The sequence below is a fragment of the Pan paniscus genome, chromosome 2 (genome assembly GCF_029289425.2).
Source record: "Pan paniscus chromosome 2, NHGRI_mPanPan1-v2.0_pri, whole genome shotgun sequence".
Taxonomy (NCBI): Eukaryota; Metazoa; Chordata; class Mammalia; order Primates; family Hominidae; genus Pan; species Pan paniscus.
In genome coordinates this window covers 27,395,992-27,408,601 of record NC_085926.1, presented here as the reverse complement: position 1 = coordinate 27,408,601, position 12,610 = coordinate 27,395,992, and the positions used below count along the sequence as shown (strand labels likewise).

General features: G+C 34.7%; 1 protein-coding gene across 9 annotated transcripts in view; it reads left to right on the top strand.

The window, feature by feature from the left end:
* SLC4A7 (solute carrier family 4 member 7) overlaps positions 1-12,610 on the top strand; it is a 111,488-nt gene that overhangs the window by 22,393 nt on the left and 76,485 nt on the right. For all 9 annotated transcript variants that reach the window (XM_034956006.3, XM_034956003.3, XM_034956005.3 and 6 more), the window contains exon 2: positions 9,363-9,444. In XM_034956006.3, the coding sequence (XP_034811897.1) occupies positions 9,363-9,444 (82 nt within the window). The remainder of the gene's footprint in view (positions 1-9,362; positions 9,445-12,610) is intronic.

Genomic DNA, 12,610 nt, shown 5'->3' with positions numbered 1-12,610 from the left:
CCACCTCAGCCTCTCGTGTAGCCAGGACTACAGGAGCATGCCACAGTGCCCGGCTAATTTTTTTTTTTTTTTTTTGGTGGAGATGGGGTTTCACCATGTTGGCCAGCCTAGTCTCAAACTCCTGACCTCAAGTGATCTGCCTGCCTCGGCCTCCCAAAGTATTGGGATTACAGACGTGAGCCACTGTGCCCAGCCATGGTTCATATTCCTAATCCATTTTTATATACCATTTTTCCTTTTTATTTACTCTTTTTTTTTTTTTTTTTTGTAAACGAGGTCTTTCTGTGTTGCCTAGGCTGGTCTCAAAATCCTATCCTCAAGCCATCCTCCAGCCTTGGTCTACCAAAGTTGTAGGATTATCACCATTCCTGGCCTGTTACTGCTTAAAGAAAAGCTATTGGTTTTAATTTATCTTGTAATTGGCTGCCTTCAAATGAATCTGTTTTTTTGTTTGTTTTGTTTTGTTTTTGTTTTTGTTTGAGACAGTGTCTCGCTTCGTCACTCAGGTTGGAGTGCAGTGGCGTGGTCTTGGCTCACTGCAACCTCCGCCTTCTGGGTTCAAGCAATTCTCCCTGCCACAGTCTCCCAAGTGCTGGGATTACAGGTGTGAGCCACCACGCCTGGCCAAATGAATGTGTTTTTTGTGTGTGTGTGTGTGCTAATTGGATGAATCTGTCATTCTAGGTACACAGTCACATCATCTGCAAATAAAGATAATTTTGTTTTTTTGTTCTATTTTCATTACATTAGCTCCACATTCAAATTGATGGATTTTCCTATAGACAGTGGAATCTTGCAGCTCGCGTAACAAGTGAAATCTTTAGTGTTTTACACTTTAGTATGTTTGCTCTTGGTTTCTGGTTACAATTTTATTACTTTTGAACAGGTTCATTTTATTTTCATTATACTTGAGTCATGTTGTAAAGGTCTACTGGGAGTCTTGAAGGAATAATAAAAGACATACATCTAGACACATCTTGATGAAATTATTGAGCCAGAAGTGGAAAAACAAAGAAACAAAAACCTGGTGGATATTAGGCTTCTGGTCAACAGCACTAGATTCTTAAAGGCCATGGCGCAGTACCTGAGAGAAGGTATCTATCCAAAATATGTATCGAGTAAAATGATTTTTGAACATGAAAAGGTTTTCTTTATCACCCATATATTCATCGTGAAGCATATTTCTCAAGGCCTTCTTAAATGAAAATGAGAAAGGAATAATATGAGCTGAACATCACTCAGACAAACTAGGGGAAAACACCCTTGATAATAAATTAATAGAGGGATCTACTTTACTTTAGTGTTTGAAATAGTCTCTTGTGAGCAGTAGGGATTTGGTGACATTGATTCAGATGGTCCAATTTTAATTATTGGTTCTGCACAGACAATACAGTATTTAATTCTAGTACTTCAGATGCTTTTTAATATGAGTTTTCAGTTTTAGAATTAACCAGAGGACAGAGCTTAGAAGGCTTTATTATAAATATTGAATGGAATGTAAATGTTATGCATCTTGATACAAAAAAATATAGGCCCGGTGCAGTGGCTCACACCTATAATCCCAGCATTTTGGGAGGCCCAGGTGGGTGGTTATCTTTTGGGGCCAGAAGTTTGGGACCAGCCTAGCCAACATGGAGAAACCTGGTCTCTACTTAAAATATAAAAATTAGCTGAGCGTAGTGGTGGACGCCTATAATCCCAGCTGCCAGGGAGGCTGAGACATGAGAATCACTTGAACTTGGGAGGCGGAGGTTGCAGTGAGCCAAGATTGCCACTGCACCCAGCCTGGGCGACAGAGCGAGACCCTGTCTCAAAAGAAAAAAAAAAATTATATATATATATGTATATATATACACGTGTGTGTGTGTGTATGTATATATATATATATAAAACACTGAGATGTGGAAGAGAGATTGTAAATGAAAGGATATGGGTGTGTTGGAGAAAATTCTTTTCTTTTTGTGGAACAGATACTGTTTAAAATTGATAAACCAAGACGTAAAATAAAGTATTTAAAGTTATAATGGCAACTCTAGCAACTAAAGAGTTACAAGACACAACAGAATGTAATTATATCTCATGAGTGGAAGTGGGAATGGGAGGAATGCTTGCTTATTTGGGGGCACTTCTGTAACCTTGGATTTTTCTACTGTTTACAGATTAATTTGATAAATTACTTAAACATGTAGTTTAAGTGAAAAAAGCAAGTTATATATAAAACAGTAAGTGTGTAATGAATGCTATCTTTTTTGTAAGAATATATATATTTCCATTTGCATAAAAATATTAGAAGGCTGAAAATGGAGTGAAGAGACCAAGGGATCAAATGAGATGTTTGTGTGTGCCTGCTATTAAATAAAATTATACTGAAAATAAATCTTTAAAGAATTAGCCAAACGAAAGCCTATTGGTTAAAGTTTATTTGTTGAGTTACTTTATATTTTTATTTTATCAAATAATGTATTAAACTAAAACTAACTTCACCATTTCACCTATAAACCTTGATTTTTAAAATTTTATTGGATATTGGTTTGGTAGTGTCCATGATAGTGTTAAATGGGAAACGTTGGAGAAGTGTGTCTTTCGTATTTTGGTGTATAATATTTTGTTTTGTATTTGGGAAATTTTAAAAAAGTCTACGTGCACCTAGTTTCTTCTTCTTTTCCCTCTGGGGTTGCTTAACCTTCCCTTCCTCCCACTCAAATCCCTATGCTTATGGTTTTTATAATCCAGTGGGGGAGGAGAGGACATGTGCTTGACCAGGAGGTTAAGCTCTTAAGTACTGGTGGGGAGGGCCAAGATTTTCCATAGGAAGTATGTTTCAAGAGGTCATTTTGGAATTTTTTTTAATTTAATTTTTTATTTTTTAGATGGAATCTCGCTCTGTTGTCCAGGCTGGAGTGCAGTGCAGTGGCATGATCTCAGCTCACTGCAGCCTCCACCTCCCGGGTTCCAGCAATTCTCTTTCCTCAGCCTCCAGAGTAGCTGGGGTTACAGGTGGGAACCACCGTGCCTGGCTAATTTTTGTGTATTTAGTAGAGGCGGGGGTTTCACCACGTTGGCCAGGCTGGTCTTGAACCTGACCTCAGGTAATCTGCCCACCTCGGCCTCCCAGGGTCCTAGGATTACTGGCATGAGCCACCTTGCCCAGCCAGAAATTGGTTTTTAACCTGATTGTTTGCAGATGTTCTTTGGGGCTTAATGTATTGAGAATTTAAAAAAATCATTGACTGACATATGTCTTATTCTTGTATTTGATTTTTTAGATTTATGTTTATTTGCCAAGTATATATCATACATAACAAGGGTGAAGATTTCAAATATGTAATTAATTATATATGTTATTTAGCTGTTGGTGTTATTGGGATTTCTGTTCTTGGAGAAGTTTAGAAGCCTTAGTTGTATTTGAAGTGTATGACATGTCTATCACCTGTTACGTACAGTCAGTCTCCCTATGTAAAGTTGTGAAAGATTTATTTCTTATTTTGCTACTTATTTAGTGCACGTCAGCAGTGAATTCTCCAGGATGAGCTGGGTAGTAAGACTTTAGCTGTGGGATATAAATATTTTTATAGAAAATATTAAATATCATCTATTTTGCTAGCTTATAGAATTGAGGGTACCAAGAAACAAATCTGTATACACAAAGAGCACTTTGATGAAGCAGTAAAAACTAGTTATCTTATTAAATTTTTGCCTTTGTATATTGCTTTAATATTCTGAATGACAAAATAAGCATTTGTAAAAACATTTCTGCTGCATATCCAAATAGAATGATTGTTTGGAGAAAAATCACTGGTTAATTGCCTGAATCGTGAACTCAACTAGCTGTTATTTTCACGGAACACCATTTTTACCTGAAAGAAAAAATGACAGACTTGGTTAATCATACTTGGGCATTTGACAGATATTTTGTCAAAAATGAATGAAGTGAACTTGTCACTTCAAGAAAAACAACTGATAGTGTTTGTTACCCATGATAATAATTCAGGCTTTCAGGCAAAACTTAGAATTTTGGAAAACTTGCATCTGCTAACCTGACTTTGACAATTTCTCAATACTTGGACTTATGAGATTGTTGGTGATATTATTAACAAGTGTGATTTTAAAAAATTTTTGATATTGTTTAATGAAATGTGACATTTGGAAAAGCTCTAATACCTTGTGAACACATACATTCCAAAAATGTGAGAGATCCATTCAAAGTGCATAGTAGACAAATGGATTTTGATGTAACAATGTGTAAAATGTTCATTTGGAATGGTTTCAGATTCTACGTTGCAACTATTAAGAAACAATATACTTGTTGAGTTTGATGAACTATCAGAGGAATGTCCATAACTACCTGAAGAGAATATTGAAATATGCCTCCCCTTTCCAGCAGAATATCTGTGTGAATATGGATTTTTAAATACACTTTAACCAAGGGCAGATCACATCAGATTGACTGCAGAAGTAGATATGAGAATCCAGTTGTCTTCTATTAAGTTAGATAATTGAAGAGATTTGTAAAAATGTAAAACAGAGGTATTCCTCTAAGTTTTGTCTTGTTTTTGAAAAGTTATTTTCATTAAAATGTTATGTATATTAACATGTAATGGCTTTATTATTGTGTAAATAATTCTGAATAAGTACTTTGAAGTTTTCTGTTTTAATCCTGATGTGGTAACTTATATAAACCAAGGTCCTTCTCGGTCTTCAGGAATTTTTAAGAATGTAGAGAATCCCAAGTCCAGTAGTTAGAGGGGTGCTACTCTTTTTTTTTTCTAGCTATTGTCCATATTAATACTTTGTTTTTTGGTTACAATGATAATTATAAACCATACTCTCACACATCCATCCACATATATTCTTAGAGTATGCACTCTTTGTACTAACATTGCAGAAAGGTTTTAGTTGAAAACGGATTGCTGCATTCCTCTTGGTATTTTTACTTATAACTAAATGTGTATATTACTTTCCAAATCTGTTATGCTGTGACCCTGTGTAAGTTGTAGTTATTAGCTTGGAAGATTAGGTAACTTAGAACACAGTGATTGGCTGTACCATAAAAGTAACTTAGAAGAATTCATCTCTGCAAAGCACAGTGACCTAAATCAGATATGTGCTCACTGTCCCTGGAATCTTCAAGGGAGTTACTGCATTACATCATCAGAAACAAGGCATTTCTATATTACTATGGAAAGATTTCGTCTGGAGAAGAAGTTACCTGTATGTACCTAATTATGATCTTGTCTTTTATTTACAAACGAATTTGAATCAGAGTTTAATAGTGAAGCTTGAAGAAATGTCAGGCTTATTAGCACTGGCTTAGAATAGTATCATCCTTTGTGTCCTTGGCTGTGGAAGTCATTTGTTGAAGAGTAATTCCTTGTGTAAAGTTAAAAATAATTGTAGCATCTTTATTCTTCTATAAAACTAACTCTTTGGATAGTTAATATTACTTGAATGAGTCTTTAAAAATTATTTGGTTAAGATATTAGGAAAGAAATCACTTTATCTTAATAGTTAAGTGTGTTTTGAAGCTAAAGTGTTCGATAACTATGAATTTACTCCATATGGTTCATCATAATTTATGGGAGGCATTACTTTAGGCTATAGCCGTATGTCTTATATAATGGAAAAATTAATTTGTGACAGGGATTTCTGATGGCTGTTTTAATGGATTTTTGTAAACCTTAGGGTGTCAAAAGGATATTAGACACTATATTTTAAAGGCATCTTTTAACATCCTTTTTTTCTAATACTTTGCTTTTGGCATGTTAAGTGTCATTTTTGATAATTTGACCAACAAAAATATAAATTGTGGATTTTGCTTTTTCAGGCAAGATAAATAACTATGAGAGAGGAATTAGTAAAATATCTTATGAAGGCATAAATCTGTTTCTAACAAAACTAGATTTGATTTTGCTGGGATTTTCATGTTGAATTGAATTTTGATTTTGTAATGTGTTGATGCTGGGTTTTTAAATTTATGAACTAGGTTTTGTTTTTTGTGTTTTTTTTTGAGACAAGGTCTCGTTCTGTTGCCCAGGCTAGAGTGCAGTGGCGCTCTATGCGCTCACTGCAACCTCCACTTCCTGGGTTCAACCCAAGTAACTGGAATTAAAGGCATGCTCCACTGCACTCAGCTAATTTTTGTATTTTTAGTAGAGACAGGGTTTCACCATGTTGGCTAGGCTGGTCTTGAACTCCTGACCTCAAGTGATCTGCCTGCTTCGGCCTCCCAAAGACTGCACTCCAGCCTGGGCGACAGAATGAGACTCTGTCTCCAAAAAAAAAAAAAAAAAAAAATTTAGTTATGCAAGTTACGCATGAAAACACTCTCATTGAAAACTGAAACAATAACAATAAATTCATATTCTAACTTGACTTCCATTCAAACCCAGTTCCCTTTCCAGAAAGGAGCAGTTAAGAATTTGGTGTGTATCCCATCAAGCCTTTTCCCCTGCTTTTTACTTAATACAAATAAATACATATGAAAACATGTCTGTGGAAATAAAATTTTGGTTTAGTCTTGTAAATATTTTTAACATAAACTTGATCTTATTCACTACAATGTGCTTTTGCAGTAAACAACTATCTTTGAGACCTTTTCTTACCAGGACACATAGATCTACTTCCATTTTTTGGGTCTGGTTTCTCAAACTGTTTCCTAGCACTCCTTGGTATGAGATTGTCTCCTTACTATTGACACACATTTTTGTTTCATTTTTTTAAATATTGGAAACAATGCCTCAGTGAAAATGAAAGTTCAGAGAAGTTGAACTTTCTCTTGCCCAAGACTTCACAGACAGTATATAGTGGGAGCAGCCTGTGTAGACCATGAGAGGATGTGCTCTTTTTTTTTTTAACATGTCATGTTTGGTACATGTGGGAGCATTTATCTATGATAGATATTTAGAGGTCAAAGGGTATGTGTATTTTAAATAAGTATAGTAAATAATATATTTATAAGTATTGTGAGATTATATAACTTAAGCTGTTTTTGAGTCCTTTTTGTTGTTATTTGAAGGTGAGGGTTAATTGTTTTGCTTCATATCCTGGCAATTGTGCGACCTAAATGAAAGTTTGGAATGGGAGCAGTTAATCCCTTTTAGAATAGGCAGTATGCTACCTCTCAGGATACAACTTCTGTGCCTTTTACTTAGGAGAGCTTATCTTTTGTACCTGTGCATGTTCAGAGACTAAATGACATGAAGTCATTGGAACACGTAGCTCAAGATTTTAGAATATGACTTGGTTGATGGATGGAAATTATTATTCATTCTTGCACTTTTGGGGTTTGGTTTGGTTTCCTACTTTGGCTTTTCCTTGTTACTGAGGAAGTGAATGCTGTAAGGCGGCTTGATTAATTTGTCTGTCTTGTTTTTTATTAAAAAATTTTTTTCTTTCTTGAGACGGAGTCTCGCTTTGTCTCCCAGGCTGGGGTAAAGTGACGTGATTTCGGCTCACTGCAACCTCTGCCTCCTGGGTTCAAGCGATTCTGCTGCCTCAGCCTCCTGAGTAGCTGGGATTACAGGCGCCCGCTACCACGCCCAGCTAATTTTTTCGTTTTTAGTAGAGATGGGGTTTTGCCACTTTGGCCAGGCTGGTGTCAAACTCCTGACCTCAGGTGATCCACCAACCTCGGCCTCCCAAAGTGTTGGGATTACAGATGTGAGCCACCGTGCGTAGCCTTAAGTTTCTTTTTAATTAAAATTTTTATTAAATAAATGGAGATGGGGGTCTTGCTATGTTGTCTAGGCTGGTCTCAAACTCCTGGCTCAAGTGATACTCCTATCTCAGCCTCCCAAAGTACTGGGATTTCAGGTGTGAACCACCACACCTAGCCCATCTTCTTAGTCCATTGTATGAAATTGTCTCATGGTCTACATGGCCTGCTCCCACTCCTTTAAGTATGGAACTATAGCCAAGTCATTTAATATCTCTGTTACCTATATTAAATTGAACACCAATCATTCAGAGTCATATACATGTATCTCCTGATATCCAAATATATTTGATTTACAGTTTGGATATCTAGCCTTTAGAAAGTAAATTTGGATATCAAAAGATCTGCATTTTCTTAATATACTGTGTCCTGTTCTGAGTTTTGGATAACAAATAGTGGTAGTTTGGATAGCAAGGAATTTATTTGAAAATTTAATCAAATCAGTTCAGTTCCTGAGTTTACTTACTGAGAATTTGGACACCGAGGGTTTCCATAGCAGCAACAATTGTATGTCAGTTTACTTTGTATACATTTTTAGACGGAGTTTCATGCTTGTTGCCCAGCCTGGAGTGCAATGGCACGATCTTGGCTCACCAATACCTCTGCCTCCCGGGTTCAAGCGATTCTCCTGCCTCAGCCTCCTGAGTAGCTGGGATTACAGGCGCGCGCCACCACACCTGGCTAATTTTGTATTTTTAGTGGAGATGGGGTTTCTCCATGTTGGTCAGGCTGGTCTCGAACTCCGACCTCAGGTGATCTGCCCACCTTGGCCTCCCAAAGTGATCCAATTATAGGCGTGAGCAACCATGCCCGGCTTCAAAGACTTTGAGGGAAGGGTATTTGTTCTCTCTCTAGCAGTGGCATAGAATCTTGTGTATAATAAGTTAATAATAAGTAGTTAATGATGATTAGAATGTCCTTTTGAAAGTTATTACAAGTTGAGAAGGGAAGTTAAAGCTAAAATTTTATCCTTTAAAAAATAGCCTATACAACATTTTCTAATAAATATGTTTAGTCTTTTTGTTGAACTGAAAAGAGAACAAAATTATGAAGGTGGGATTTTCACAACTGCAGCTAGAATTTCCCTAGAGGTTAAATTTTGGCATGAATTTTACTTTGGGGGAAAAGAAAAAGTTCTTTTAACTTTTGTTAGCTCTTGATTAATCAGTTAAAGTGGTACTGCATGTTGAGTCTGCTTATTTTTGACAATTTTATGTTTGACCATAATTCAGTCCAGTATAACTGTTTCCTGTTATTTAGGAGACTTAAGAGCAAAGATCAAGAAAGAAAGCATTACATGTTGACATCTAAGGATTCCTCTCACATCACATTTTCTTTAATCTCTGACCCTAGAAGGTCTGTCTTTTGAGGATGAAATGAATATATTACCAGTTATTTGGTAATTTGCATGGAAAACCATTTAAAAATCTTTGCCATTTCACTTCTCACTCTGGGATTTTTGAATGGTCTTCTGTGGATTTAAAAAGCTTGTAAACATAATTTTAAAAGAATGCAATTAGCTGTAATGAGTTCAGTTATTTGAGAGAAAGCAGTCTGTTTTATATTTTGTTGCCATTTCAAAGGATGCATATAATAGGTCCTCAATAGATTGTGATCTCATGAGTCAATGAGAATAATTTGTTTTTAGGGTCCTGATGAAGAAGCTGTTGTGGATCTTGGCAAAACTAGCTCAACTGTGAACACCAAGTTTGAAAAAGAAGAACTAGAAAGTAAGTTGGTTTAAAATAACTTACTTCGCTTAGTAGGATAATTTACTAATTAACATTTTTAAGTATCCTTTTAAGTTTTACCTAGTATTTGTTGAGTTTTTTTGTTATTGTTGTAAGGTAAAGCGTACATTGAAAAGAGTGCCATTTGAAAGTATTGGCAAAAGATAGAGTTCAGAATGCTTCTCAAAATTTAGTGATGGTTACCATTAATTACCTTAACTTGGAAAACTGAAAGGACACAGTCACAAAATTAGTTATCTCTTTTATTTTTTTCATTTCTAGCAGGCTGAGTAATTTGTGTTATGAGTACACTAGAGTGCCAGACTAATAAACCACAGTTATCATTAATTGTCATCTCAACATTCATTTTATAGGTGTTACATTAGCCTTTTAAAATGTTGCAATAACCTCTCCATAGAGTTGTAGAGCAACTGAGTTATTTGCCCATCTTTCTTCCTTAGACAGGAAGAAGTCCTGGCAAATGGTTTCTTTTCTTTTGAAAATAATTTTAGATTTACAGAATAGCTGCAAAGACAGCACATAGTTCCTCCATACACTTCACCCAGTTTCTCCTAATGTTAACATTTTGCGCAGCCATCATACATTTGTGTAAATGAAGAAATTAACATTGGTTAATTACAAATTTAATTAGAATCTGACTAATTACTAGTTTACTGTTAAACCACAGATTTTATTTAGGCTTCACTAGTTTTTCCACTAATGGCCTTTTTCTGTTCTAGGATTCAGTTGATCCAGTTCAGGATCTGTAACAGTACATTTAGTTGCAAGTCTCCTCAGTCTCCTAATCTATACCAGTTTCTCATTCTTTTTTTTGTTTTTCATGACCTTAATGCTTTTGAAGAGTAGTGGTTAGATATTTTGTACAGTGTTTCTCAGTTTGGGTTTAGTCTGATGTTATGGCATGAATAGGTGGAGGTTATGGTTATTTGGGAAGCATACCACAGAAGTAATGTTCCCTTTTCAGTGCACCATATCTGTGGACAATATGATATCAACATGACTTATTATTGATGTTGTTAACTATGAACATGTGGTTAAAGTGGTGTTTATGGCAAATATTTTGATAGACATTTTTGGGGGATGTTTATAGAAACTACATCCTTAAGTTAAACTCTTCTGTGAGAGCTAGTACTATATTGAGTTATTGTTTATTTTAATAAAAAAGAGATGGACAGAGAAACAAAGTTTCATTTATGTTGTAAATGTTTTCATTTATATTTTAAGACTTTTTTTTAAACTCTAAACGATTTTTTTTTTTTAAACTCTAAAAATTGGCTTTAAGAGCCTAGGCTTGTTAGGGTTTCCAAAAAGAACCTCAGTTATCTAGAAGCTTATGGTTAGATCCTGTGAATTATAGGAGCTAGGGAGGTTAAAATTTTTAGCGGTAATTTTACTAATTCAAATGTACAGTCATACATTTAATGTTTAATGTCAACCCTCACCTATACATAACCTGGATATTCCTTCGCTTCCTTTGGTTATCACAGGCCCTAAGCTCTGCATACTTTGTACACATCTTCAAGTTTGGTATCAAGTTTGAGGGAGAGATTAAGTTTAAGAGAGTTTGAGTAAATAGGCTTTTGATAGAATAGAGTAAGGGCAGAAGAAAAAGGAAAGAAAAAGATTAAAACAGAGGAGGCAATAGTAAAAGAAGAAAACACAATAAGCTTAATCTACCAATCTTTGGATTCTAGCCTGTTTTTATTTATTTTATCTATCCCTTTCTTTCTAAACTGCACACTCATAGCATTTATTTTTATCTTGGTGCATTGGGGCTTCTGTGCCAAGACCCATTAGTACTAATTGGAGGAACAACTTTGTAATTCCCAGTGCAGTGATGGGAATTTGACTCTTTAATTTCCACTTTTCTTTATGTTTTGAAGGAAATAGTTTCATTAAAATAAAATTGAGTTTTTTTATATTTATTTCTAATTACTTTTTAAATGAGAGTCACATAACATAAAATTAACCATTTAAATTACACACTTTTTTAATATATTCACTATCTTATGCAACCAACACCACTGTCTAATTCTCGAAACATATCTATAATTCCAAAAATAAACCCTGTATAATTAGCTTTTACATTTGAATTTTTGTTTTCTAGTAGTTGAGATTTAATTCCATAGACATTTATCGAGTACTTACCATGTGCTAGGCTGAGTACTGGGAGAAGTTTAAACAAATAGTTCAGTATGTTTTGTTAAGTTGTCCCTCTTTTAATTTAAAAGGTGATTATTTATGAGATTAATATATTGGCAGCTGAAATAAGATGTCAGAGTATCACATTTTTAAGCCTTACCTGGGAACATGAGTGTCAGGCAACTCAAATTTTATGCTGCTCTGTGCCTGTCCGAAAAATGGCATGAAATCTCCCTAAGTATTGATTTTGTGGTTACAAGTAAATGTTAGTGAGTCAGCAACTTCGCAAATATGGAATCCCATGAATAATGAGGATCAACTGTACTTTCAAGTCACATATAAAGATGGCAGTCCTAAGTTTCTTGAAATACTTATTTTCTGAGCATCTTATGGAATTTTTAGGAAAGGAATGTCATTAATCATTTGTATTTCAGCCTATTAACTTTTTAAATTGTGTACATAGTTGCAGATTAGTTGACCTTGTACTTCACATCCCTCTTCACTCAACACTCATTTGATATTTGACATAGTGCTCCTAGCTCTGTAGCTTTCCTGATTCAGTTTCATCTAGTGGTCAAAAGCAGACTGGCTTTCATAACTATTTTGTTATTATACTGCAAAGTTAGGATAATGCAATATCAGCAGTAGCTTTTTCTAGTTTAAAAGCATGCAATAACTTTACTTACTGCTTTTTTATTTAATCTGACAGTTTCTAACCTTTATTTGGATTATTTACATTTAATGTAGCTCTCAGTAATTTGGACTTTATTTTTATTTTGGTCTTTATTGATTTTTTTTTCAAAACTCAAAAATTAGTAAATAAATATTTGTAAATATTTATACATTATATTTATTATAAAGTAATTGTTACTAAAATGTTATTTATACATTATATTTATTATAAAGTATTTAATTGTTATTAAAATGTATCTCTTAAGGACCTCTACTAACTATGGTTGGCCATAAATGTAGATGGAATAAATATATGTCTACATAGTATGAT